Consider the following 26,957-nt stretch of genomic DNA (forward strand, 5'->3'; position numbering starts at 1 on the left):
AAGGACTGGATAAGACGGATCAAGTAAATAGAGGTTGTACTTGGCCAAGTGGCCACTCCAGGTCGCGAAGTACATATGCTGCTTAGGAACCCTCGCTTGTTGCTGCAGCTTTTGGCCAGGAAACGAACACTCGACGCCCAACGATATACAAGGCTAGCAGACAACGGTACAATACCCTACGATACAAGGTCAAGCAGTAGTCCACAAAGACCCTATCTCGATTCCCTACCAAGTTCTGAGAATATCTCAACCTCATTCCTCCACTCGCTGGGAAGTAATAGCGACAATTACATGCTGGTACCACCACCACTATAACCCAAACGCTTGTGATCAGCCATGTGCGAGTGGGAGCCCGTGATATACCGTTGTGGGTGCGGACACCCGGATTCGCCACGGCGAAGACATTTGTGCCGCGGATGGAAGAGGCATAGGCGATGCTCATACAGATACAACTCAGCAAGCACACTGCAGGTGGGCGGCAGATGTCCATACCACGCGCGGGAAGAACGACGAAACGATCGACGTAGGCAGCCCAGATCGAGCGTCTGGGACTGGGATGGCTTCTGGGATGGCTTCTTGCATGAGCTGTCGCGGTGAGACGCGACTGGCCGTGGGTACGCCGACTAATTCAATGCCGGTTTGATACCACGAGGAGCATCTTGATTTTTACCAGGTAGATCGTAGATCAAGGGGGTTAGTTCCCTTCTTCATGCGCAAGAGCATAGGATATATTGGGTGGTATCGTCGACTTCCAGTGTGCTGCTGGCTGCACCTCATGGTGCCGCGCACACTGGGGAGTAATGTGAAGATCAAGCCTTGAGTTGGATCTAGTTTGTTTGGATTCCTGTTGTCGAAATGCCAGTGCTCTTCCACATGCGCGTAAATCCAGGATTCATATACCGGACTATGGGTTCGATTTCAGCTCCCCAACCTGAGTTGTGCTGTTCTCCAGGTGTCACCAGCATTTTGAACGCCGTTGCCTGGCTCGTTGTCTAGGAAGGGAGTGCATTGCGTCCAAGCCTCGAATACTGTGTAACTTGAAGTGAGTGAGTGGTGCCAAGGACAGGGGCTAGGCATCAGCAATAGGACTCAGCCACGGCCCACAACAAGTCAGTCAGACCTTCCATATATCCCGTCCCTACTCTCTCGCCTTTCCTCCAACTCTTCACCGTCCCAACCACCTTCATCACCACCACGGGTTGTCAACAAAAAAGGCCAAGGCCAGGGACAGAGAAAGATGTGGTCCTCCCTCAAAGCCGAACTCCTCAACAAAACCTCCCATCGCCGCCCTGAACCCACTCCCCCTCCCCCTCCACCCCCTGCACAGCTTCCCTCAAACCGCCCAATCAAAACAACCTACCGCTCCAACCTCGTCCCCATCCCGCCAGATTTCCTCACCTCCCCAGCGACTGACTCCCCGGGCCCCGTGACCACGACCCAGATCCACTGGCCAAGCACTCCGCTGGCCCAGTACGGCGACGCGTATGCCGTCGTGCTCGACAACGTGCTCTCGCCGAGCGAGTGCGCCACGCTCCTCGCGCTAGCTGAGGCCAGCGTGCCCAGGAATGAGGATGGTGGTGGTGGTGACGACGGTGGTGGTGGTAACGACCCGTGGCAGCCCGCGCTGGTCAATGTCGGCGGCGGCTACGAGGTCCTGACGCGCGAGTACCGGAACAGTGACCGCATCGTGTGGGACTGCCAGGAGGTGGTTGACCGCATCTGGCGGCGGTGTGTGCTGGGCGGTGCGGAGGGGTTGGTGAGGAAGAGGTTGGCGGAAGTTGGAGGCGGGGAGACGGCCATCACGGGCGGATCGAGGAGGCGCTGGGAGGAGGGAGATGCGGGGCGGTGGAAGTTTTTGAGGGTGAATGAACGGATGAGGTTTTTACGGTATAAGAAGGGCCAGTTTTTCAAGCGTGAGTTTACCTAAAAAGAGTTGTCAGGGGGTTGGACTGATGGACTGATTTACCTGCAGCACACTGTGACGCGCCCTATTTTGACACCAGTGATCCGGAGAGGACCATCAGGACGCTCTTCACCATACATGTCTACTTGAACGACAGCAAGGCCGAGGCAGGTGAGGATGCGGAGCTGGTGGGCGGGGCGACCAGCTTCTTTTCCTCCGATGAGAAGACGAAGCTGGATGTCAACCCCAAGGCCGGACGGGTGCTCATTTTCCAGCACCACCGGCTTCTGCACTCGGGAGACGATGTGCTTACTGGCATTAAATACAGCATGCGGACGGACATAATGTACGAGTATGTCAAGGATATTAAGGATAAGGAGGACGAGGGGAAGGGAAAAGTGTAAACAGAAGGGTTTATAAGCCCCTTTGATACCCCTGTAGCAAACTGAAAGTCGCTAAGCTTCTCAATCCTCCTCCAAAGTCCAGACTACTTTCTGATCTGTTTATACAAATAATCCAACCCCTGGCCTGGTACCGTACCCCGTCAACACGCCGAGGAGATCCGTTGCCAAGAGCAGGTGGGGCGCCCCCTGTTTCACGTTCACTCAGTTGATCCTCGACTCCTCGAAGCTGAGGATCACCCACATCTGAACCTGACAATTCTCCAACTTGCACTTGAAAACGTCAGACTCATAGCCGTCAAGCACCTCATAATCCCTGTATGACCTAGGAACTCCAGATCAGTCACCATGCCCACCCCAGATTTGACCTCGCCAGCCCTCTTCCCCGCCTTCTCCGCCCTTCCCCTAACCACCCCTTCCCCATCCCCGTCCCCATCTCAACCCGAACCCACCGAAGCCCCGAGAGAAGACAAGCGTCAAGAATGGTACCTCCTCGCGCAAATCAAAGAGGACATGACGCTGACCAAACCCACCCTCATCCTCTCCGACGTCCAATCAAACTCCTTTGCCTTGGTCTTCGACATGCCCCAAGACGCACTTAACCTGTCCGCGCTGGGGCTCAAAAAGGGTGCGACGGTGGTCATACCGCGCGCTACAAAGACGTTACCGCCGGACGGCGAGGGCGGCAAGAAGCAAGGCTTTGTGCGACTGGGCATGGACCAGGTTAGCAGCGTGCGCGCCATCCCCGCGGGGCTTGAGAGGACTGTGCAGGTAGCCCGGTGGTTGAGGGAGCGGGAATCCGAGACGGAGAAAGAGGGAGAAGAACGGGGCGGAGGGGGTGAGACGGGGTGCGAGAGCTGTGGGAGGCAATTTGGAGGTCAAGGAGAAGGGTTAGTGAAGGGTATGAGATGTACCGGGTGTGGCGAGGTCAAGTACTGCAGCAAGGTGAGTGGTTGGCTTTGTCGATTTACCGCAGCGAGGCGGTTCATATCTGCGTGTCTATGAGGTGAGGACTGACGTGGACCGGTTCTAACGGGAGCAGGAGTGTCAGGTCAGGGGATGGAACGAGGGTGGGCATAAGGGGGATTGTAAGATCATCAAAGCGATTCGCTCCATCTGGCCGTGACTGGAATAAGGTGTGCTGAAGACACGCATCTTTCATTATTCAGCCTGCTGCCATCAACATGCCGGCCCGGTAACCACTGATACCCAAGAACCATTCATTGCCTCGCCACTCCACGGGAAAGTCGCCTTGAACAAAAGAACACCACGTCGAACGCCAAAACTGCAGGGGAATAAAACGCCAACACAAAGACAGCCCTCACCCACCTCCGAAACCAGTTCTCGAAGAAGAAGAGGAGGAAAGAAACAGCGTCTATGATTTACGACAGTGGACTCTTAATCCCCTATACTCATCCACCCAAACGTCCCGATCGCCGACACCAGTATCAAAACCGTCAATATCCCCGCCCCAGCTTTGTCCCCGGTCGTTGGAGGATCCGACTTCTCCTGGAACGTGTCCGAATTGGTACCCGCATTATAATCTCCTTGACTCGTCCCGCCGGTGGAATTCGTGTAAGGCGGCGCGGCCTGTCCGATGAGAAGCGTCGACACGGCGGCGAGGACGTTCATCTGCTGTCCGGCCCCGTGGCTCCCGTCGTATGCCTTGGTGCTCCACTTGAAGCCGCACGTGCGTCCGTTGGCTTCGCCCGTGCACGTCGAGACGGCGGCTTCTGTGGAAGTCTTCAGCACGGGAAGGATCGTGTCGGCGAGGATGGGCGCGACTTGGGTCGACTGTGCGAGCCAGCGGTGAAGGTATCCCTTGAAACTGAGCATGTCGGTGGTGCACGTCATGTGCTCCTCGCAGGCGATTTCGTAGGCGATGTTGTCGGGGAAAAAGAGCCTGATTGTCGCGTTGGTCAAGCCTACGAGTCGCTGCTTCCATATTTCGCTCCCGTCGGTCTGTTGGATAGCATGTTAGCCTATTTCAGCGGATCAGCTGAGGGGTGAGACGCACGTAATTGTACATGAAGGCAGCCCCTTGCAGGAAGACGGCATTGTTGTACGAGAACTGAGCGCGGTTGATGTCGGTGCAGTTATGCTCGACGTGAGCGCCGTCGTAGATATTGTAGTCGTCGTCCATGAAGCCGACGGCCCTCATCCAGTCCCAGGTTTTCTCGGCCCAGTCGGCATACGTCTGGTTTCCAGTGTAACGAGCAAGTCTCGCGCCGAGGTTGAAGAAGCAGCCGTTCGCGATGCCTGCTGTTGGTCAGCGGTGCTTCTACGTACAAGGGTGACGGAGTTCCTACTGTTCTTGTAGTTGTAACCGTTGTTCGACAACGGAATCTGCCACCTAAGCCCACCGTTGCAAGTAGTGTCGTGGCGATCCGCGCCCGCCTGCGTGTGGAAGACAGCCTGGGCCAACGCGAGCCATTGTGCTTGGTCACTTGGAGGATTGGGAAAGCCGTTTTCGGCCGCTAGCATGGCCGACATGCCCCAGAAACCTTGGTCGTCGTTGCCCAAGGATGCCGTCACATTGGGTGGCATGTAGTCCTTGTTAGGCCCAACCTGCCAGAGCATTGCCTGCATAATCACATCGTTATACGAGGCGTCGCCCGTCAGTTTCCAGTAGTCGATCAAGGTCCCCCACATGGCACCCGCCTCCCACCAGTAGTAGTCTCCTGCCGGGGGCGGGCCGGGGAGGATGCCCGGTGTTTGTCCTGATTCATTGCCATGATAGTATTGCATGAGATCCCAGGCAATGTTTGCTGCTGTTGTTTTTATGTCGGCTGTGCGTATTCGTCAGCGCGGACACTGGTTCGGCTGGCTCTCAGCAAAGCTTACCGGTGGTTGCGATGCTGTACACGGCGTTTACGGCGCGGGCCCCGAAGAGGGCGGCAGTCGCCAGTTCCACCAAGAAAACCATGGCTACGAATATGAGCGAGCGACAAAAGTTGGCGAGAGGGGGGAAAAAAAAGGAAAAGAACGCCTTCCCAGAAAGAATGATAATGATCAGGTCACAACCATCAGCCGAGTGTTCGAGGGTTCGGCCTCTCTGGTGATGGCTGATTTCAAGCTGGACTTTGTATTCCCTGGCAAACGGCAAAGGAGGAGGGAAAACTTGGAACGGGAGGGCGTCGCAGTGATGCGCGTCCTTCCCGTTTCGTATTACCCGGCCACAAATGGGCCCGGTAAGTGGGCGGGGGTACATCCTCTACATTCGGATGATAACGGGAAGTAAGAGAACGTGAGCATTTTCTAAGAGAATCACGAAGTCACCCTAACACGTCAACCAGGGTCACTGTATATCTATGTAGACGCATCCCGTCATTTCCAACGACCGCGCAAGTCGGCACAAATAGTGGGGCTCCCGGCGCAAAAGGAGACGATGGAAGTTGTCCCCTATCTTCAGTGATTTGTACTGTACAATCATTTTGATCACTGAACAGAAGCAGTGGACTCGCCCATCAGTTCGACAGGAACACTTCTCAATCACTCCATTTTCTACAAACCAGTCGCTTGATGACGTGATGTTCCTGGATGCCCTCGATGTCAATCAGGCTTGGCTTCCTAGAAAACGTTCCGTACTCGACGCCAATTCATCTTGGCGGCCAGACAAGCAATGCCAAGGGCAGCCATCCCGCCAGCGCCTGAGCTCGGGGCATGGAGATCGATCTTCACACGCCGCCTTGGCGGTTGCAGAGCCATACGTCCCAAAGAAATTGAACGTCCTATTCCAGCAGAACTTACTGAATGGTTTCTGGTAGATCGGTAGTACAGCCTGGCGTTTCCGCGATGAACTATTTGACTTGCATCCATGGATGCACCTGTGTACAATACAATACAGTAGCCTGACTCTCAGTCTCTGCGCATCGCATGAGAGAAGCCTTTGTACACGGCTTCTCCATCTGAGTTCATGACCCAATTGATTGCGTGAGGCGATGATGCTCCCGACTATTTCGCATACGTAAATACACCTTTCTCTTTGTCAACGGTGTCAGCGTTCGTTTGCCAGTCTTGTCCCATGGGCTTTGGAGGAAGATGTCCTCTTAGCAGTCGGCCCGGCCGGGGAGTGCAACTCGGTGAACACAGTAGATGCCATGAGCCGGAATGGCGCAACCTCTCTGGAAAGGCGGTATGTAGAATTCAGGAGAGCAACTGCACCTGTCAATATGTAAGGCACAGTACATAGGCAACGTTACACATCCTTACTCCCATCGGCACTTCAAATTTGGGGATGCAGGTGTGAGATGACGGGTACGGATTCGGTTGCGCAGACTCCTGCATCTCACAATCCACAGACAAAATCCCCACACGTCAAAGGACAGTGCGTGGATGCTTGGGTCTTCTGCTGGCGGGCGATCACCCCACTCGGGCAGTATCCATAGATCAAGTATCCACTGGACCCTTTCACTAATCAAAGCCTACAACCAAGGACATTCAACTCCAACCGAGCACTCGAGGGCAGAATATCTCTATCGCTGCTTGAATCATGCCTTGAGCCCGGATCGCGACCAGATTGTCAAGTCCTAACGACCGGGCCGGTCGGGATTGCGCACTGCTTCTGTTGATTATTTAATGGCAGCCGTAAGGTGACACAAGCGGAGGTACAATATGTGTACCTCGTCCGGAGCGGGAAAGTGCAACGATGATGACCTCTGGCATCATCAGGCCTTGGCGTGTTTTCGCTCTTGTGAGACATTTGACCGCCAGACTACGGCCACAGGACGAATCCTCTTCAGGCATCGTCGGGCCCCTTTATTTTGTGGTCTTCTCTGTATGACCAGAGCAAGCTTAGTGTTGATTGATTGACTGCGGGCGAACTACTATCTCGCCATTGCATCGAGAGACAAAACATGGCGTCGTGGGTCGGTATGCGGGCAACGGCGACGCCGTCGCAGGTGGACGCTGTCGCGCGTGCAATCCGGAGCACGCCCATCATCGACAACCATGCCCACCCGCTCTTGAAGCCCGATGCTCTGTGCAAACACCCGCTGCTGGCCATCACCACTGAAGCAACCGGCGACGCCATCCACTCGGCCACCACGTCTCTACCCCATCTCCGCGCCGTCCGCCAGCTCGCTGCACGCTTGAATTGCGGATTCACCTGGGAGTCTGTTGTAGCTGCGATTGAGGAGAAACGACTCGGGTCGCTCGATGATTGGACGGCTGAGTGCCTCTCGGGCATCGAGACTATCCTGGTGGACGACGGCTTGGACGACGAAGAGGATGTTCATCCGTTCTCTTGGCACAGTGACTACACGCGCAGCGAGTGCAAACGCATTGTGCGCATCGAAAAGGTGGCCGCCGACATCATCCGCGAGCTCGGTAGCACATGCGACACGTCTACCAGGGACGAAGCCGCGCTCGTAAACTTATTCGGTGACTTTATCCGGGAGTTTGACAATCGCATAGTGGCGGCTATGAACGACTCGGACGTGGTCGGCTTCAAGTCGGTCATCTGCTACCGGACAGGTCTCGATATCGCCCGGACCCACGAGGGGAGTGCAATCCAGGGCGCATTCGTCAAGATCATGCGTGACTTTGCTCTCGCAGGGTTTCAAAGGCTGCAGGAGAAGAGCCTCAATGACTTTGTGGTGCTCCGTGCCGCTCTTCTGATCACCAGGCAGAGACCAGCAAAGCCGATTCAATTCCACACCGGCCTGGGCGACAACGACCTCTCTCTCGCAAAGGCTTCCCCGTCTCATCTACAGGAGTTCATCCGCGCCTGCCCGACGCTCCCTATCGTGCTCCTCCATTCTGGATACCCTTTTACTCGCGAAGCCGGATACTTGGCGTCTGTCTACGAGAATGTCTATCTCGACATTGGTGAAGTCTTCCCCTGCGTCAGCCAAGATGGACAAGAACGGATCCTGCGCGAAGTGCTCGAGCTGTGTCCCTGGTCCAAGATTCTGTGGAGTACCGACGGCCACTGGTTTGCCGAGACATACCTCCTTGCCATAATGCAAATGCGTGAAGTATTTGAGACGGTGAGTTCCATCTTTGCTTGACATGTCGTGCTGGCTAAAAATCCTTCCAGGTACTATGCGACTACGTCCGCAAGGGCCACATAGGCTGGAGGGCTGCCATTGATCTAGTACGAGATGTGCTCTTCAAGAACTCCAACAAGTTGTATCGGTTGGGCCTCGAGTTCTCAGAGCTGGAAGGAGACGCGTCGGTCCCTCTAGGCTCATACTTGAGTGATACCGAGATCCTTCACGCGTTTTTGAAGAATCAGTCTACCCCCGATTTTGTCAGGATTTGCTGGAACGACTTCACCGCCTCGCACAGGATGCGCATGATACCCTTCCGCAAGTTTATGTCTCTCTTGAACGAGGGTAAACCAACAGATATCAGCATCACCCGTGCAGTCTTTGGCCTTATCCAAAACGACCACCTCATACCCAGCACCGCTCCGGTAGGCGAATATCGTATACACCCAGACTTCTCCTCGCTCAAGAAAGGTCCCATTGATGGCCACATCAGCATGCAGGGCGAGTTTCGCGAGCCCTCCGGCGCGCCTGTCGCTCTCTGCCCGCGCACCACTCTTCAACGGGCCGTGGAACTCGGCGCCGCCAACGGACTCTCATTCCTCCTCGGCTTTGAGATCGAGTTTCTCCTCCTCGAGCGCGTCGAGAGAAAGCCAGGGGCGGTTGCGAACCGTTACACGACCCTCACCACCGACGGCCACGCCTGGTCTGTCAGCCGCTACTTTGCCGATCCCAAAGTGGCCACGCTCCTCCGCGACATGGTGGCGACCCTCGAGGACATGGGCATCTTCGTCGACCAGGTTCATGCCGAGTCCGCCACGGGCCAGTTCGAGCTCGTCCTCCCCCCTTACCCGCCCGTCGAAGCCGTCGATACCCTCCTCCACACCCGCGACGTCATGTCGGCACTTGCTACAGCCGCGGGCTTCAGGCTCACCCTGCACCCGAAACCATTTGCGCACGCCTGCGGCACCGCTTCGCACATGCACATGTCTATCACCAACTCTGCCTCGTCCGACAACGAACCCATCAACAAGCCAGACGTGTACCTGCCCTTCTATGCGGGCATCCTCAAGCACCTCCGCGCCATCGTCGCCTTCACCTACAGCAACCCGGCCAGCTTCGACCGCATGTCGGACGGCACCTGGTCGGGCGGACGGTGGGTGACGTGGGGCACGCAGAACAAGGAGACGGCGCTGCGGAAGATTGAGGGCTCTCACTGGGAGCTGAAATGCATGGACGGGTTAGCAAACCCTTTCTTTGCCGCTGCCGCTGTCCTTTTCGCGGGGATACGCGGGGTGTTGGAGGGCCAGGAGATGACGTGGGGCGACTGTGAGATGGACCCGTCCAAGCTGACGGCCAACGACCGCAAGGAGCTCGGCGTCACGCAGATGCTCCCCGCCAGCGTTGAGGAGGCGCTGGCGGCGCTCAAGGAGGACACGCAGCTCGTTGCCGATATGGGCCCCGAGTTGGTCGAGCGCTACGTGGCCATCAAGGAGTACGAGCTGGGCTTTTTGGGGCAGATGGGGGAGGAGGAGCGGAAGGAGTGGTTGATGGAGCGGTACTGAGCATGCTTCTGACTGCTCATTTCCCTGGGATCCGAAGAGAACCGAGACGAGATCGGAGAAGGAGCGGAAATTTGACAGTGAATTTTGGTTTCAAGCAACGCCTCTAATGGTAATGATGACTGTGAGATGGAAATAACCTAGAAATACAACCCAAAAACAAAACCTGTATACAACCCCAATCCATCAACCGAGGCCTGTTTATTCATTGTAATGCCCTTTCGCCCCAAGCCCAAGCATACCCTCGCTATGTCCAGCCCTCCTCCTCCTGCCCCTGACCTCGGCAATCCAGTCGCTCAGGCGGTAGCCCCAGTGCCCAGCCGCCAGAGCACCGCTCACCACGTTGACCACCCGGAGCAGCAGGACGAGGACGCTGTCGCGCGTCTCGACAATGTTGAGCAGGATGGGCTCAATGTCGTACTTGAAAAACAGGCCCGGGATCACGTTCTCAAGCACCTCCTGGCTCTGCTCCGTAACAGCGTACTGGTTGGTGAAGACAGACGTCGACCCGAACTCGTCCGGGCGGCCGACCGTGTAGGTGGTGGGCACGACCGACAAGAAGTATTGGAAGCGCATAAAGTGCGCGGGCGCCAGGTTGACGGTCCGGTCGAGCGGGTTGGTCAGAGCCGGGAGGTAAGGGCCGAAGGAGAACTCGGAGATGATGTGCGAGAAGTTGAAGGCTGGTTTTCGACGGGTTAGTCCAGTATGGGGATAGGGGAGAGTGGATGCGGGGAGGAGGGGGAGAGGGTTACCGTTATGATCCAAATGCTCCCCAAACTCCATATACCCATGGCCCCTCGCCGTGATGTGGAAATCCCCCTGGACCTTGTTCAGCTCCAGGCTGCCATAGATGCGACAGCTATCCGGCTCGGCGCCCCAGAGCCTCGGCGTGCGGCCCCACCTGGCCCTCTTCCTCCCCAGCGCGACAATGTCATGGACGTGCTCCTCGCCGAACCCTTCGTCGTGGTGGCCCCCCGTGAAGCCTTCCCCCGTGAGCAATCGGCCGTGGGCGTCGCGGCCGAGGCGATGCATGCCGCGTTCGTTGACCCACTGGGACCACAGTGTCGGATCGCGGCGGAGGGCCTCGGCGGCGAGGATGCGGTCCCCCGCGGCGTCCTGCACGTTGACGTGCAGGTCCTGGCACCGCATGCGCACCACAATGTCCAGGTTGATGTCGAGCCCGTGCGAGACGCCCTTCTCGACGGCGAACGTGTGCTGCTGGGTGCCCCGCCACCAGGCCGCCAGCTCGGTCCACATCAGCACCAGCGACACAATCACCACGGCTACCGTCCACTTGCCCCCACCCTCGGTGCGCGTGACATATTGCGGTTTGGATTTGGCTGTTGGTTTGACGAAAGACCAGCAGGGGATCGTTGATCAGCATACGCCTAGTTGTTGGAAAGGGGGAAAAGCGAAGGGTGCTCGGGGATTACATACGGAATGCGTCAAACGCGCTGACAATGTTCCCCGACTTTGGCCCAAAGGCGTCCTCGTCCAGTTTCTCGTAGCCGTTCATCATGGTTGCGGTGTTGGCGTGACCCCGCCGAGGAGGTCACTACGCTGGATCAATCGGTTCGTAGCCGCTCCTTTCCACCTCACCGTGTCTTTCCCTCTCTCTACTGTTGCTGGGATCCTTCAATTGGCGACCGGTTTTTGCTCGTCGATCGCTGGATCCGGCAGGTCTCGCGATAGTCGGACTGTATTGTACTAGAGTACTAGACCCCTCGTGCGGGTTAGCGCCTCGTGCCCTCGACGGGCGGCAGCTGTGGGATCGCCCTCTCTCGGCCAAGAAGGAAGTGATTGACGTTCAGTTCACATTTAAAACATCCATCAATATAAGATAGAGCACTGGGTGCAAAGAATTAAGGATTGCAGTCAACCCGTAAGCCGAGGCAGCATCAGAGGATACAGCAAGAGGACAGCTTGACCAAAACCCTGGGTCTGGGCAGCGCAGCGGTTTTGAACCCCTGCTCAGGTCGGGGGCCCCCATTGGATGAGGCTTCGCGCTGCGCCGGTGGAGTGGGTATTGGATCGCTCGGCAGTGATGCCGGTGCGGGTGGGGATCATGCAACGTTCATCACCCCGTACACAAGTACTGTGCAGTTGTAAATTTCTAGGGTATAAACCACAGTGTTTTATGCTTGGCTTGTTGTGTTCGCTGTTCGCTGCTATCCTAATAGGTATAGAAATGTCCGGTTATGCAGAAATGTGCAATTGTAATGATGACTACGCTCTCAGGTTAGCCCTGGCGCCACGTCCTTCTTGAGCCCGGGTTTGTAGAATCTCAATGTCTGCGCGGATCTCAACTCCGAAAGCATCTCGCTTTCCACAGACCCTTAATCCTCCTCGTCGGCAGAATCCACTATCCCAATTCCCTCATCCAGGGGCGGAGCGGAGGACACGGACGACACTGGGCTTGCTGTCGAAACACTTGATCCGGCTGAGCTTGTCCTCCGGTGCTTTCTGCTGGGCGGACCTTCTTCTAAAATTCCTGGTAAAGGAAGTCCCAGCAGTCCATGCCCGTCATCGTCAAACGTAAAGTGAATCATCCGGTTCTCTTGTGGCGGGCCTTTGCATATCGAGATCATCCTCCGCGTCAGGTTGTAAATGACAAATAACGCTGTCGTCTTGTGGCTAGTAGTGCGTTGGCATATAGTGCCCAGAGAATCCGCATGGTCCGAGAAGATGCGTACGACATCTGGCATCGTGAATTTCTGGCCCTTCCTCGGGCCAAGGAGGCTTCGCAGACGGGATAGATTCCAATAGCTGCTACGCCCCTGATAACGGTCCGCTACTTTTTGGCGCGCCAGAAATGCTTCAAATGACTGAAAGTGATTTGTGTGCAACAGGACACTCCTGTCAAACCCATCGCGGTGGAGGAAGATATTCTTGGGCGCGATCTCAAGGGATACTGGCGGCCCGTGGCGATCTGAGATAAGAAAGTGCCTAGAGCAGTGTCTGGCAAGGATCTGGCAGAGTGGATATGCCATCTTGGTAGACGAGCATGCGAGCAGGATCCTTTGCTGGCACATCGAAGGGAGGTAGGAACCCCCCGGCTCCGGGACGAAATCTGCGCTTGAGAAGAGCCTGTTGGACGTCAGTGAAATCCCGGAAGAATTCATGCCGCTTCCCGCGAGCAGACCCGCCTCGGTCACGGTAAAAATGACCGGCAACGCTTCCGATGGTTCGTGGTGTATCTCGAGATAGACGATCAGATTCTTGTCGTGAAGTGGTCTTGACGAGTTCCAGGACTGGACGGCGATCACTTCATCCTCTTGTGTGGCCCGGGCGAACGATACGCTGAATGTTTCATCCATGGCTTCTGCCTCACCTAAGACGGCGGACCGTTGGCTGGACGTGTCTTGAAGGAGATGGTTGATGGTGGCAAGATCATCCCTCGCGTTGAGCATGATCAGTTTCTCCACTCTCAAATTTGCGCCTGCAGACATGCCCATGAGTTCCTGTAGCCCGCTGGGCCATAGCCTTCTCAGAGATGGCAGGTAGACCTGCTTAACGATTCTCCAGCAGATATCCCTTGTCACAGAATTAGCTTCCCATCAGCCAAACGGCTTGGACGATCCACCAACTCACCAGGCCGGGAGGCCGCCATGTTTCAGGGTGTGGTCAACATTCAGCTTGATCTTTTTGGCGAATGTTTTCCCGTAGATTAAGCCGCGTTCATGGGGCCCGCCAACTAAGACGACTCCCGCATAGCTCTCGGGACGAGCCTTGAAGTTGATTTCGGAGATGCGTACAGGATCCTCCTACGAACCCCAGCCGCTCATTCTTGACTGGAAAGGGAGGTACTGTACTGGTCTGATTCACTTTCAGGTCCGAAGCTGTGGCGTTGGGCAGAGCACAGAGCAAGGAGAGGGCGACGGTCTTGTGCTTATTGTCACTGAGCATAGGTGAAGCCTGGCCTTAGACAAGGAAAGCTAGATTCGCACCAGAGGTTTCCAGTGTCGAGAGTCAATCTCGACAACTGACAGTAGGACGCACCAGTGTAAAATCTATCATTTAGTTAGCCCGCCCATACGTAGCATCGAAGAGTTGACAGCCGAGAAAAACAGAAGGGAGGCACGATCTGATACGAACCGGGAAACAACCCTGCCCGAACCAAGGGGAGACATTGCGCTATGGTCATTCTTGCCTCGACATCGGCAGCGCGCAGCAGCGCCTCTATGTATCTTGATCTTCCGTTTGGCAGTCCCACAGTCACATCGTCCGCTTGAGTGGTGCGACCAGCAGCGCCATCCCTATGCCGGCCAACGGAAAGTGGAAGGGAGGGCAGGCAAATATAAAGAAGGTGTAATCTGGGGGGTGCGCTTCAACTTTCGTGGTCTATTAGACTAACGTTTGACCCTTTATCTTGGCTAGCGATACCGATGTTATGGATGCGGAAGCGGTCCACATCCTGTCCCTGACCCCATGATGATCACCTACTACTACCCCGTCTCGCGTGGAATCGAGGCATCGCGATCAACTGGCGGAGGGCGGAGATGGACTCATGTGAACTTCCCCCTCTACTCTTTGTAGTTCATACCACTCCCTGTAACGCGTGTAGAGAGCAAAAGTGTGAGTACCGGTGGAACGGATCACAAATAGGACCTGAGCTTGGGAACAGCTTGAGAAGATGTATTGGAGCTCATTTACGAAGTAGAACCTGTGGATCCGACCGAAATCCACCGAATGACCAACGTCTCATCGCTCTCATGTGACCTTGAACCCAAGCGCGGGCACTATTTTCTGGAAGTCGCATTCCGGAATTCGGCGATTCGTCCCCCGGAATTTGTTGACACAGGCGCTAAACTACAAAAGGGCATAGCCGGGTCTGGTGCTCTCGTCAAGCTGACCGCCTCCAAGGAGACGGGACCACAGGTGGCCCAAGCTCCCTCAACAAAGCGAATGCAATTGACCAGGGGAAGGTCTGACTCTGGTCTGTTGGGAATCGGGGAATCGGGGAATCGGGGATGGGATGGCAGTCGTAGCCCAGCGGCAATTGCGAAAGGTATTGTACACTGTGGTACGTATAAAACATTGACGAGAGGACATTGAAAGCTGTCTGAAACGGATGCGAAGCAGACGTTGCGTGGACAATCGTATGTATGAGTTCATTGAGCCCGAAACATGCGGGGAAGGACCAGTAACTACCGACTCTTACACACCACGTTGCTGCGCAAGTCGTCTGCAAACAGCCGATGTCAGGCTCCCATCAATCAATGGCAGTCGAGTCAGAATTAGGCGGCCCACCGTAGTTGTTCGGGAAGGGGTGAGCTGCATGGTTGACGGCTGTTTGTGTGCAGTACTACAGATCCCAGTCGGACCTCCGGGAGATGACTTATACCCAACCCTCCTTGTCCCCCTCCCTTTGAATCAGCTCCCCCCATCCTTCTGCCGATTTGTGTTCATCATTGCCGCATCACCTGTGTGCTCCGTATAGGTGCCAACGGCTTGCGCCATCTCAAATTGGCCCAAACTCCATTGACAGGACTATCCAACAAGTCACCTGAAGCGCTGGATACTTTCTTATACACATATACATACCGCCATCGAGATGTCATCTAGATACACAGGCCCCGTCTCCAAACTGACGCGCTCGCTGAGCACCACGCCGTCCATTGGCCGGCCGTCCCAGCTCCTGAACAATGCGCCGAAAACAGCCTCCGGCGCAGCCAGGAAACGATCCCCGTCGCCGGTCGTAGCCGACGAGCCCGGCGCAGATGTAAGCCCATCATCCATGCATCCATCCACCCAATTCACCCCCTCATCCATTGGTCTTTCCCACCGACCAACGCTAGACCTAACCACATATTGTTCCCACTATCAGTCCCTCCGGCACCACTCAACCACCTCAACAACCAGCACCCCGCCGCACCGCCCGGCCCCTCCCCGTGCCGCGCGGACCATCCCCTTCATGCAGACGTTCCACCACTCGGCGCCGAAACCGTCCCCTTCCCTGGCGACAATGAGTGCTGCGCCCGTCATCGTCCTGCCGAACCTGTTCCAGCTGGAGCAGGAGCAGACGGGCGGGTACGACCCGTACGCGCACATCCGTGTGCCCCTGCTTCCCGACAATACTTCGCCCCCCGCGGGATTTCGCCTGCCCGAAGCCGCCGACGCGCCCCTCCCCTTACCCGAGATCGTGGTCGTCGCCCCGGACCCGGCCCAGGAGCTCCCCTCGGCCCTGACCGAGATCGAGGGCATGGGGGTTGACGGGGTGGAGTTGAAGTTTGCCCACGAGCTTGGCCGCGAAGGGGAAGCGGCTGAGAGCTTCGAGATGGGGCGGGGTATGATAAGGGATTTGTGGAAGGGAATGATGGGGAGTAGTAATAGTAGTAGTAGTGGCGCGAAATCTGCTGCTTAAGTGGGTTGAAGGAGAAGGGAAATGCAGGGACGGTGAGGTGATGATTGATGAAAACCCGCTTGGCTTTGATTACGGCCGGCTTTTCTGTTCTGTGCTTCTATCGACCTACCGTTTTCGAGGCGGATGACAAGGTTGAACGTGTAGGATGGGGACATTCAATATTTCATACATGGTTTTAATCCGCAAAGGTATCGTAGTACCGCCCGGACTCAACAGCGGGGGCGCGAGATTGTACTATTGTTTTCCCATGGATCGACAATGATGCCAGAAAAGGTGATGCTTGTCTATCTGGCCTATCTACCTGATTACCCGTCCCTCCCATGACTGGAACCCACATTGCTTGATGGCGTGAGTCCCTGGTGATGATAGTGGTTGATACTCCACATACCCTGCGCCTGTCTACACGGGCGTGGCTGGTATTCTCCGGTTGGTGTCTTTTTCACCAGTGTGGGACGGCGACAGTCTCCAGCCATACATCCAATAACCCAAACCCTCACAATCTCGCCCTCAATCCAGCTCCTTTATCTCACTTCTTCCTCACCGTCGACCTCGGCTTGCACTCTTCGCCTTGCACAGGATGCAGCATCACCTTGGTTGGGTAGGTGGCCTGGTTGCCCTGGTAGCCCTTGGACCAGTCGTAGCTGATGGCGTAGGCAAAGATGTTGCCCGTCTTGTTGAAGGTTGTCGCTGTGATGCTGCCGCCCACGTTGGGGTACCCCTTGAGTCGGTGTTTCGCGTCCTTGTCCCAGAAGTGGAAGGTGCCGTCGCTACCGGCCGTGCTGAAAGTGCCGTGCTGGGGGTGGAACGAAATGTCGTTGACGGCGTGTACATTGGTCACGTTACCTTGTGGCGCGTCGCGGTGGCATTTGAAGGAGAAGTTGAGGCTGGCTCAATTGTTAGCATCGGGTTTCAATGTAGTTTAGTCGGGGGTGAGCGGGAGAGTTATTCGTGCGGCAATGAGTGTGAATCTTACTTCGAGTCCTTGTCCTCGACGTATTGAATGGCGCATCGGCCCTCGATGCTACCGATCGCATAGCCCTGAGAATCGGTGAAGCAGCTGACGACCCGCGTCTGCCACTTGAGGGGGCTCTGGATGGTCTTGTAGATCTTGATGGGGTCCTTCAGGTTTATCACATTGATATACCTGTCAGCCGTACCAACCACAAGCAGATTATCCTTCACATCCATGGTGTAGACCCTCTCCTGGCAGTTAACTACCCCCGCCGGCGTGGCGCTCCGGAAGTCCCAGTACTTGATGGTCTTGTCCCATGACCCCGTAACCGCCATCGGCGTGCCGTTGTTTTCAAAATACCGGACGCAACGGACTGGTTGGTCATGCTGCGCTACCTGTACCGCTTGCCCGGTGGCGAGATCCAGTACCTTGGCCTGCTTGTCGGCACCGCCAGAGATAACTTTTTGGCCGTCCTATCGTGGAGTCAGAGGTCGAAGCGTCCGATGCATGTTTTGCCGCATAATCTCACCTACCTTGAAAAAGTCGACGGAGAAAACCGGAGCATCGTGCTCTATTTGTGCCTTCCCTTGGCCCTGACCATTGCTCAAGATCTCGTATACGCGGACCTTTTTGTCCCAGCTGGACACGGCAAGAAAGTCCTTCAGGTCGGCCGGGTTGGGGTTGAAAGCAAGATCGGAGATGCTATCTTCAGGCGGGCTGGCGAGCTCGACATCATTCTTCAAGTCGCCGAGGGTGTTACTGGTCGCCGACGATGTTGCTCCAAAGAGACCCGCCATACCTGCGGTAGGTGCACCACTGGATTGTTCTCGGTGATTCTGATCGCCTTTTAATGTCCTGCTGTTTTGTGGCTCCGACTATCGTGGCCAGGATAGAGTATTGTCTCGGATGTTACGTTGGCGGGTTTGCGGTGACCACCTCGCTCATTGTTCGTTGGTTGTTCATTCAGAGGCAACAAAGCTTCCATCGCTTCGACTTCACCTTGATGCTTCGAGGCGCTAAACACACCCCACCCGTGGCTTGAGTGCGGCAGCCTTTCGCTCAGTGGAGCCCAGGCCTCGAAGGGTGCCCCACATTCAGCAGCAATAAAAATCTCAGCGCTCGGTTGCAAGCTTCCCTCTTCCTCTTTTCCTTTTCAAGCCCCCCTCGCCCAACAAGTCGCTATTCGAAGCTCACAACGGAGAGAGCGCTGCTCTTTCACCATTTAAACAGCTTTGGGAGAAAGTCCCCGGACACCCACCTCCCAGTTTTTCTGGAAGGTGGCCGCGGAAACGCGCCGCCATAGAAGCACAGCGGCTGATCTCGGCCGCCAGTTCTTTGTCTGTCAGTGCCGTCCGGCCCGTCCATTCCAAAGTCGATCGCCTTCTCTGCCGCCGTGGTTCAGCACCCCCGTTCCCGGGCTAGAGACCACATGGACGAAGATATGAGTCCGCGCTCTGGCTGTCTGGGACGGGGTGTGCGGATCCCGGTGTAGGGTAAACTGGTCGGTGGTGGGCTGCTGCTGGTCCTGTCTGGACTGAGAGCGTCACGGCTGGCTCGAGAGATTTCGTCACGATGTCACAGAAATGCGATTGCTCGTTACTTCTGAAAGGAAGATTCGAGTTACTCGACGGGGCTCATTCTTGGTGCGAGGGGGGCTTCAACCTCCTGGATCATTGTTGCGCAGTGCCTCGGGACCAGCGCAAAGCAGGGGCAGACGGAAACTCTAGCTTCGCGGGAAGCCCATTGTCCCTGTTGCTGGCTGCGGCGTGCTTTGTCTCGAAGGATCCCCAACGCAGTTCAATGATGATAAGCCATTTATAGAGTCAAGCTCTGAGGTGGAGCCGGCGTAAATCGTCGCGCGACCCCGTTGATGACTTTAAATGCGTTATGGTATCTGATGGACTGTCCCTCATGTGTTTTCGTTTCAATCATCTGTATATAGCTTTCGTTTTCTTCTACCCGACATCTATCAAGGCCTCTATCCCTGTTTGGGTCCTGTTGAAGTCCGCTAATCCCCATCCGAGTCTCTGGTTTCATGCCCGTGGTTGAAGTCCTGCATCGAGCTTGTGTCGCGACACGCCATCCTATCACTGCGAGGCTTCCTTATGCCGTTGCTCTTCCTCTAAACGCTCCCGCTCCTTGTGCGCGGCTTCAATGTCTGCTTTCATCCCCTTTGCCTTCTGGCGCGCCTCGTAGAGATCTCTGCTCTTCATGATCCTCTGCACAATGGTGCCGGCATTGACATCCTCAAATTCGTGGTGGCCGATCTCTCGGTAAATGCCCAGTTCTTTGGGCGCCTTGTAAACGTCCTCCCTGGACGGCATGAAGGATGTTGGGCCGTGATACACGGCATCAGGCGTGCCCCATGGGAGCGTTGTGAGATAGCTCTTTGTAGGGGTAAAAGGAGCGCCAAAGACAACGGCGTTGATATACTGTTGGCAAGTCAGCGGATTTTGACTCAAGCCTGATTACAGCGAAGCGTACCCGGCACTGGAGAACACAGAGCCCGCGCTCATAGATGTTCATGATAGGGTAGTTAACTCCTTTCCATTGGTTAATCACATTGTCATCGTGGACACCAGCAACCACGAAGACCGGCCCATAATCGGCACCTTTGCCCCGCCTCTCGTTCACAGCCTGCTCCGAGAACCAGCCGTCCTTCCTGGCCAACTCTTCCTCGGCTTGCGTCACCAAGCGCAGAAATTGGATGTGCCCGCTCGAGAACAGATCGAACCCGCCATCCACGTACACGACTCTCTGGCCTGGCTTGGGCCCAATGCCCCCGAATAGCTCCTTGAACTCGTTTCCGGCCGTCCAGAACCACACGGCAGCGCCAGGGTTCTTGGCCGTCTCGTCGGTCGCATACAGCTTGATCCTTTCCAGCATGGCCTGGCCGTTGGCTTTTCGTTCGGCCTCGGTGCCTGGGCCCTCCTCGCCGGCGAGCATTTTCTCGAGTGATTTGATGAAGTGGCCCTTGGTGCAGAGCAGCATCCGGCCGACAAGGTCGGTGGTGGAGATGCTTGGTGTCCGCTTGACCACCTTGAACCGGTTCGCGGCCTTCACGAAACGGTAGCAGTCCTCGCCGCTGCTGTCCGAGGTGATGTCGTCTCCATGGACAACGTACTTACAACCAAAGTGGCTGATCCAGTCAAGCTGGGTCACGTAGGGCGCGTAGGGGATGGACTTGGTTACCCAGCGGCAGGCGTCTGTAGCGAGGAGCCTAGGGGTAAGAGAGTCAGTACCATGCTGCAGCTAGGGTTAGTCGACAACTTGGGCAGCTACAAACCGTTCCTGGAGGTTCATCACCGTGGGGCCCTTGTTTTCGAGGATATCCTCGTCGGAATGGACTCCCACGTAAAGTTCATCGCCCAGCTGGCGGGCTTGCACGACAGCTCCCGCATGGCCTGTAATCTAGGACTCAGTCTCGCATTACCTTGAGCATGCAAGGGCCAAGACACACCGTGGTGGAAGAAGTCGAAGCAACCGTCAACCCATAACCGTCCTTCAAGCAACTCTGGTGCCGGGTCGCCGGGCGGGAGAACCTTGTCTACCATAGCTTCCCAACTGCCGTGTGTCCTCCAAAAGGGGTGTACGCTTGAGCTCGGCTGCCCAGGAGGCCGAATGACCGGAAACCTACGCAGTGTCGGTGCTGGGGAACGTGATTTGGTCCTGGGGCGCCTGAAGCAAGTAATCCAAATTCAACCTTTGTGACCGCCGCCTATTTCTTCAGTGAGAATGGCGGTTGGATTCCAGGAATCACAGGATAATACCTAAATATTTGGAGAAAGCTTGCATATGTTGATTGTGTAGCAGTTTTGGGCAGCAGTTCCCCGCCTGCCCCTCCCCTTTACAGTACATACACACAGCGGTGAAGTGGGTTAACATGCCCTACCTAGAGCCTAGGTAGTTACACTTGAGCCATCAGCAATTTCACCTCAACAGTCAAGTTGGATGGATGCAACGGACAACTCAAGCAGTGCTCCTCTGGCCCGAACAAGAGCCACAGCGGGAACGATGATCACTGGTTTCACCTCTCAACTGGACAGCGATCCGGGATGGTTGTCCTACCGGACCCGCGTGCCGCCAAGTCTATTACTCCCCTAACCCCGGATTTCCATTCCACAGTATCGTGAGCCGGACAACTGGGTATCCGTCTCTCGCGGCTGAATCTTGCGACGGCACAGCGGGACAATATCACACAGAGTTGCAGCTCACTGTAGTGTTACTTGCTGTGATGAGCCACGGACCTCCGAGGTCTTGTATCTGGGTGTGCCGCGGTTGGACGACCCAAGTGGCGATTGAACCTGGAAAGGGCCTGCAGCATGCTCTTGGACCCCTGGATAATGGATATGGATGCAAGAATGACCGAGGTTTAAGATGGCCATTCATTGTAGCCGCCCTACTCACTCTTGTCGTATTTTCCATAACTATGTCATCTATCATCCCTCTGTGGTTCTCACTACCTACGTAATTTGCAGATTTATTACGGAGTAGCGTCCCCCTCTCTTCGCAAGAGAAGCCCAGCTGCAGCCCCGGCTCGGCGTCTTCCAGCGCCTTGGACAGGCTGTCAGCGCCGCCTACCGCATTCGGCGCGCTAACATCAGGGGCAGCAAATGAGGTTGCTGCGTTCTTCGCGCTGAACAAGGGAGACCAACTTTAAATTGCGTGAGACATGCAGCGCTCCGGAAGCACGCCGACGCAAAACGCCGCCCCTTTCTTCTCGACCCTTTTTGGCGGAGGTAGAGGTAACACCACCAATACCAACACCGACACCAACACCAACACTAGCAACGACCTTGGATCATCGCCCAGCGGCAAATCGCCCGCGAGGTCCAGGCCGCCGACCAGCGCGGGCGAAGAAAGCCCTCGGCAGAAAAACGTGCTCCGCAAGGACCGCAAACCCTCCTTCGGCCGCAAGCCTTCCTTCAGCTGGACGTCGCCCGGCAGAGGCAGCAAATCCCGCGCAAATTCCTCGTCCTCGGCCAATGGCGGCGGAGTTCCTAACTTTCGTCCCCCAGCAGTCCAGCTGTTCCCCGATCCTAACCCCGTTCCTCCGCTCCCCGACTTTGCCCTCGCCTCGGCCGCCCACATCTCCCGCGAAACCGACGCCATAGCCCCGTCCCCCGCCTCCGCCGAGAGCTTCTCTCTCAAGATGCTGAGCCGCGGCGCCCCGACGCCCATAAATGGCTATCCCGTCCAACTGCCGCCGTCAATTTCCATGGGCGGCGGCGGCGCAATGAGCGAGCTGAGCAGCGTGCATCAGCACATTCAAGAGACAGCCAACAAGAGGATATCAACACTAGACTATCTACGCAAGGTGTAAGCCATCTCTTACCCTGCCTGGTTTAGCTCGAGTCTGACCAGGTCTAAAATAGCCACGAAGGCCGCATGTACTGGTTCAACACGCTCCTCTTTGACAAGCCAGATCTGCAACGCATGCCCTACTACGACAGCCGCAAGCTCGGCCGCCGCGCGACCAACTACCTGATGCTGGGCATCTCGCTGCCAGCCGTGCTGGACCCGAACGCGCACCATCCGGTCGAGTTCCTCCGCGCGCTCAACGCCGTGCTCACCGAATTCGACAGCTTCCAACAGCTCCACTCCGAATCCGGCACCACTCCGTCTTCACTCACCCGCGCCGCCCGCATCCCGCAAATGTTCCGCCGCGCGACCGCCCCCGTGTCCAAGGGCCGCCGAAGCAGCAGCAGCGCCGCCGCTAGCGCCGTTAGCGTTGGTGGCGGCGGCGGTGTCGGCGGCGGTGGTGGTGGGGATATCGGTCTCGGCATGGGGGGATACGGCCTCGAGCAGGTAGAGAGCAACACGGCCGGCGCCCCACCCTCTCTGGCTCCGGAGCTCCAACACGCCGCCATCAGCGACGGGAGCAGCAGCAGCATCATAACCCCCGCCTCCGGCCCCGTGGTGGGGGGAGGGACGACCACAACAACAGCAACGACGACGACGACGACGACGACGACGACGACGACGACGACGACGAGCATAAACTTTGCCGCGTCCGAGGTCGATCTGCTTCCGGGGGAGGAATACACACATCTCCTGACCCCCGCGCTGCCGTTCGACCCGGACTTCTTCGAGACGTTCGCCACGCTGTGCGACGTGCTCATCGAGACGTACGCGCGCATCCTCAGCCTGTGTCCCACGCCGCGCGAGTGCGGTGGCGCCGTGGCCGAGCTCTTTTCCAAGGCCGACGCAAAAGTCCGCAAGCTGCTCCTCCAGGGCGTCATGCGCGAGTTTGAGGACGCCAGCCGCGCCGGGGTCAAGAGCGAGGTGGCGAATGTTGGGAAGGTCGTTCTCAGTGGGTTGATGTAGGACATTGAGAAATAGGGAGGGAAGGGGGGTGTGGGCATATGAGGAAGAATGTTTGGGGCGGATGGTAGGGTATGCATACACCCCTGAATGGACTGGGGGAGCCTGGCGTTTGGAAGGTCAATCTGGCTTGGAAAGATATCCTTATGTCTCGTTACGTTATCAAACTGGGTGCAGCGGGAGATGATAGTTAGACCTTATTTGTTCTTATATTGCGAGGAGACTAGGACAGCCAAGTTCTCCTCTTGGAACTACAATAATCATAACACAGCATGCAGATGCATCCGTTGAATCAAGAATAATCAGCAAAGGAAAATGAGCAAATGATGCCACGCAGCATTTCACAACCATGCAGACGGACGAGGTAAGAAGACAAATTCAATGCAAATATGCAGAGAACCAAACGGTACAGGTTGGCACAGGAAACAAAAGAAGAGACTGGCACATTAGGTAGTTTGACATCAAATGAAATGGCATGACATGACAGACCAAGCAGAAAGCCAAGCGACAACACACCCTTCCCAACTTGTAATAATGCGAAAGGACCCGAGATCTTCTCAAGCTGTTATCTCGGGCTTGTTGTGATGCTCGTCAAAACACCGCCTGCCTCCTCTGCGCCCAGACAAATGCAAATGGTTGCTGCTGCTATTAGTACTACTACTGATGCCGCCGCCTGCGCCGCCACCGTTGTCACTACCCCCGCCGGATTTGAGATTCAGCCCGGGGCAGGCTGAGGAGGTTGGCGATGCCGCTCGTTGACTTTTCACTCCGTTTTTCCCTGACGCCGCCGGTGTCGATATCTTCGTCGCCGCCGCCGCCGCCGCCGTACTGCTTGTCGGTGTCGTCGTTGGTGGTTTTGTCGTTGTGCTGCTGCTGCGGGGCGAGACGGATCGCGACCGGGAACGGGGCCGGGCGCGGCAGCTGACGAGCTGGATCGGCGAGCCGGGTCGCTTCTCTGCCGCCAGTCCTAGCGCCAATCCCTGTCCTCCTGATAGGATGGGTGATGATGTCGGTGCCGGCTTGTCTTTGTCCTTTGAGAGCGGCCCCGTCGGCAAGGAGGAGGGCGAGGAACCAGCTGCTGACAATTGGGGGTCGTTGGGCGTCTTGGATCCTGCTTCTGCCTGCCCGGGCGGGTTGTTGTTCGCGAGGCCGGGTGTCGTTGTCTGTCCTGCTCGTTCCTCGGCTGCGTGCTTTTCGGCGGCTTGAGAATCAGTTGGCTTTCCTTCTGTAACCTGCGTAAGAGTTTCTGTTCTTGTTAGACCGGCTGTCGGTGTCTGGGTGTCTCCCGCGAGTGCGACGGCCGGGGTATGGGCTCCTGTTCCCCGCGTTGCGATTTTCGCAGCAACTGTGGGTGTTGGTGTTGGGTTGAGAAGAGTAGCTTTGGGTGCTCCCTCAAAATTCTCATCGGACGCGTCAGATCCCGTCTCCTTCCCCGCCGCCATTCTAGCCGTTTCATCCGTCTCTTCTGCGCTCATTCCCGTCTTCTCTGAAACGGAACACTTCGCCCCCGCTTCTTCGTCCGTGTCGGAGTCGGACGATTCTGCTTCTTCCTCTTCCAGCTTATCCGGGTTCGGCTTGAGGTCCCTGGGAGTGACCTTGTCTATCTCGGTAACCTTGTCCGCTAGCGTGCTCCTCGTCCCTACTGCAGCTTCAACGGCCGACTCGGTAGTGGCAGCAACAACCGGCGGAGGGGGGCTGGCGGGCTCGTTGCGGTACCTCTCGGCCTCCTCCTCAGCCCTCCGCTCGGCCTCTGCTCTCCACTGCGCCTCCTCCTCCTCAGTCCGCATCCAGTACCTGCCCATGGCTGCCTGGTTCTCCTGGTGCCGTCTCATCTTGGTAGGACTCTGCAGCATGGTCTTTGGCGCGCTCTTTTGCGTGCCTGGGTCGAGGGGTGAGATGTAGGTTAGGGTGCTTTTGCTCTTGCGCTTCACAGGAAGAAAACGGCGCCCGGGCCCGACCTCGACTCTGTGGATGGTCGCTTTGGCGAATCGGACGGTTGTTCCGGGAGACATAGGCCTCTGCACGGGAGACATCGGGGGTGAACCAGGCGGAGAGTCTAGCGACAAGGTGCCGAACACCGGCGATGTGGGGGACTCTCCCGGGCTGACTGGCTCCCCCGTCTCCGGGTTAACGAACTGCCGAGGACGCTTGCAACCATCGGGGCTTGAGACGCGAAGAATTGATTTGGGCATCGGGGGCGTCGGAGACCTAGATCACATTGTGTAAGAGTACGAATACATGATATCACTTGGACCGATTTTACCTTGGCTTTTCCTGGGCGGGCTGCGCGGACTGGCCTCGGGTCATGCTCTTGGGAGCATCCAGAGGGTCGGAGACGCTCTTATGCACTTTCTCTGAAGAGCGATTCTTATCAGCCTTGGAAGCGCCAGCCTGGGGTTTTGAATCCAGGTTCGAAGGTGTCTTTGCAGGGGTTAAGTTAGTACTAATCCCTTCCTAAGTTTCAGCGGAAAGCCTCGAAATGTGGTATGACCACTACGTGCCTTCTTCTTTGTGTCTGGCCCTGCGACGCTGTGCCGCCGCGGTTTCGAGTTGCTGCCGCTAGAAGACGCCTGAGTCGAGTGTTGGCCGGTCAGGGGATGATTGCCTGGTGCCTTGGGAGCCGCGATAAATCCAGCCCACGAGAGTACGGAGGATAGGGAGTCTTTTCTGTGCGGCTGTCGTGGCCCGTCGTGCTTATGCTTCAGGTCTCTGGCGTCTTTGGACATGGCGCTGCCCGGGTCGAGGGGGGAATAAGAGGAAAGGCGGAGAATGTACGAATGACGGAATCATCAAGAACTGTTTAAAAGCAAGCACTGCTAGAATTGAATCGAGGACGGGTCGCAATTGCTCTCAAAAAGAAGGATCGAGAACGGACCAAGGAGAATGATGAATCTCAAAGTGTCGTTTAGGAACAGAGTTCGGGCATGGAGTTGGGCCACAACCACACCACACAGCGATGGGTGCGGGATCCAATCACGACGGCAGGAAGTCAATCATGCAGGAAATCTGCTCCGTGTTGCCATCTGGCATCACTCGATGACGGAGTGTAATTTACCCGTGAGAGCAGGAACCGAACCGCAGCATGGCGCATGCGAGTGTTTGTGAGGCTGCTCTCTCCAGAAACTGCGGCGATCTCTGCCGATCGAACTTCGCGGCGGCTTCCACGGAAAACACATCGCCCCTCCCTAGAGAACGGTCACGGGCAGATGGGCAAAGCTCGTCACGGATTACAAGATGTCCATGACGGCAGGCTTGTATTGAGTATAATCGATCGCTCCTGTCCAGCCGTGGAAGGGGGAAGAATGCGCAGACCACACGTCGTCGTCAACCATTCGGACGAACGATCCGAGTGTGAGCTGGTGCGTTGGCCTCGACGCGGTTCGGCCGCGTGTCAAGATTCGTGAGGACACCGGATATCCGTGCCGACCATACTGGCGACTGACCTTCGGTGGCAGTTGATT

General features: G+C 56.5%; 11 protein-coding genes across 11 annotated transcripts; 5 read left to right on the top strand and 6 right to left on the bottom strand.

Annotated features, from left to right (window-relative positions):
* The first annotated feature begins 1,120 nt into the window (after positions 1 to 1,120).
* N656DRAFT_778347 (uncharacterized protein) lies at positions 1,121 to 2,377 on the top strand. The gene is made up of 2 exons (XM_064814990.1): positions 1,121 to 1,913; positions 1,973 to 2,377. Exons 1-2 carry the CDS (start codon positions 1,238 to 1,240, stop codon positions 2,305 to 2,307), a joined length of 1,011 nt encoding a protein of 336 aa, XP_064671126.1. The 5' UTR covers positions 1,121 to 1,237; the 3' UTR covers positions 2,308 to 2,377.
* A 133-nt stretch (positions 2,378 to 2,510) lies between these two features.
* N656DRAFT_778348 (uncharacterized protein) lies at positions 2,511 to 3,457 on the top strand. Its single transcript, XM_064814991.1, has 2 exons — positions 2,511 to 3,249; positions 3,347 to 3,457. The coding sequence occupies exons 1-2, from the start codon at positions 2,653 to 2,655 to the stop codon at positions 3,428 to 3,430; spliced, it is 681 nt and encodes a 226-aa protein (XP_064671127.1). The 5' UTR covers positions 2,511 to 2,652; the 3' UTR covers positions 3,431 to 3,457.
* Positions 3,365 to 5,552, bottom strand: N656DRAFT_778349 (glycoside hydrolase family 76 protein). Its single transcript, XM_064814992.1, has 4 exons — positions 5,149 to 5,552; positions 4,614 to 5,093; positions 4,322 to 4,563; positions 3,365 to 4,266 (listed from the first exon to the last, which is right to left on the bottom strand). Exons 1-4 carry the CDS (start codon positions 5,228 to 5,230, stop codon positions 3,703 to 3,705), a joined length of 1,368 nt encoding a protein of 455 aa, XP_064671128.1. The 5' UTR covers positions 5,231 to 5,552; the 3' UTR covers positions 3,365 to 3,702.
* Positions 5,553 to 6,683: 1,131 nt separating this feature from the next.
* N656DRAFT_778351 (glutamine synthetase/guanido kinase) lies at positions 6,684 to 10,053 on the top strand. The gene is made up of 2 exons (XM_064814993.1): positions 6,684 to 8,294; positions 8,345 to 10,053. Exons 1-2 carry the CDS (start codon positions 7,161 to 7,163, stop codon positions 9,857 to 9,859), a joined length of 2,649 nt encoding a protein of 882 aa, XP_064671129.1. The 5' UTR covers positions 6,684 to 7,160; the 3' UTR covers positions 9,860 to 10,053.
* Positions 9,924 to 11,772, bottom strand: N656DRAFT_730124 (DUF1692-domain-containing protein). Its single transcript, XM_064812621.1, has 3 exons — positions 11,294 to 11,772; positions 10,609 to 11,196; positions 9,924 to 10,536 (listed from the first exon to the last, which is right to left on the bottom strand). Exons 1-3 carry the CDS (start codon positions 11,373 to 11,375, stop codon positions 10,058 to 10,060), a joined length of 1,149 nt encoding a protein of 382 aa, XP_064671130.1. The 5' UTR covers positions 11,376 to 11,772; the 3' UTR covers positions 9,924 to 10,057.
* Positions 11,773 to 12,192: 420 nt separating this feature from the next.
* On the bottom strand, positions 12,193 to 13,762 carry N656DRAFT_797427 (uncharacterized protein; the record flags this gene model as incomplete). The annotated part of the gene is made up of 3 exons (XM_064817636.1): positions 12,193 to 13,390; positions 13,448 to 13,620; positions 13,682 to 13,762. 3 exons carry the CDS (start codon positions 13,760 to 13,762, stop codon positions 12,193 to 12,195), a joined length of 1,452 nt encoding a protein of 483 aa, XP_064671131.1.
* Positions 13,763 to 15,410: 1,648 nt separating this feature from the next.
* Positions 15,411 to 16,220, top strand: N656DRAFT_828627 (uncharacterized protein; the record flags this gene model as incomplete). The annotated part of the gene is made up of 1 exon (XM_064818545.1): positions 15,411 to 16,220. One exon carries the CDS (start codon positions 15,411 to 15,413, stop codon positions 16,218 to 16,220), a length of 810 nt encoding a protein of 269 aa, XP_064671132.1.
* A 203-nt stretch (positions 16,221 to 16,423) lies between these two features.
* Positions 16,424 to 18,073, bottom strand: N656DRAFT_751764 (WD40 repeat-like protein). Its single transcript, XM_064813020.1, has 3 exons — positions 17,706 to 18,073; positions 17,194 to 17,645; positions 16,424 to 17,104 (listed from the first exon to the last, which is right to left on the bottom strand). Exons 1-3 carry the CDS (start codon positions 17,967 to 17,969, stop codon positions 16,747 to 16,749), a joined length of 1,074 nt encoding a protein of 357 aa, XP_064671133.1. The 5' UTR covers positions 17,970 to 18,073; the 3' UTR covers positions 16,424 to 16,746.
* A 755-nt stretch (positions 18,074 to 18,828) lies between these two features.
* Positions 18,829 to 21,046, bottom strand: N656DRAFT_628753 (Nucleotidylyl transferase). The gene is made up of 4 exons (XM_064810358.1): positions 20,633 to 21,046; positions 20,459 to 20,576; positions 19,657 to 20,392; positions 18,829 to 19,604 (listed from the first exon to the last, which is right to left on the bottom strand). Exons 1-4 carry the CDS (start codon positions 20,724 to 20,726, stop codon positions 19,260 to 19,262), a joined length of 1,293 nt encoding a protein of 430 aa, XP_064671134.1. The 5' UTR covers positions 20,727 to 21,046; the 3' UTR covers positions 18,829 to 19,259.
* A 729-nt stretch (positions 21,047 to 21,775) lies between these two features.
* N656DRAFT_828630 (uncharacterized protein) lies at positions 21,776 to 23,814 on the top strand. The gene is made up of 2 exons (XM_064818546.1): positions 21,776 to 22,491; positions 22,548 to 23,814. Exons 1-2 carry the CDS (start codon positions 21,845 to 21,847, stop codon positions 23,497 to 23,499), a joined length of 1,599 nt encoding a protein of 532 aa, XP_064671135.1. The 5' UTR covers positions 21,776 to 21,844; the 3' UTR covers positions 23,500 to 23,814.
* On the bottom strand, positions 23,777 to 26,403 carry N656DRAFT_628961 (uncharacterized protein). The gene is made up of 3 exons (XM_064810361.1): positions 25,998 to 26,403; positions 25,760 to 25,917; positions 23,777 to 25,704 (listed from the first exon to the last, which is right to left on the bottom strand). The coding sequence occupies exons 1-3, from the start codon at positions 26,220 to 26,222 to the stop codon at positions 24,054 to 24,056; spliced, it is 2,034 nt and encodes a 677-aa protein (XP_064671136.1). The 5' UTR covers positions 26,223 to 26,403; the 3' UTR covers positions 23,777 to 24,053.
* Between the last annotated feature and the right edge of the window lie 554 nt (positions 26,404 to 26,957).

Source organism: Canariomyces notabilis (assembly GCF_033297395.1).
Source record: "Canariomyces notabilis strain CBS 508.74 unplaced genomic scaffold N656scaffold_8, whole genome shotgun sequence".
In the NCBI taxonomy this organism is placed as follows: domain Eukaryota; kingdom Fungi; phylum Ascomycota; class Sordariomycetes; order Sordariales; family Chaetomiaceae; genus Canariomyces; species Canariomyces notabilis.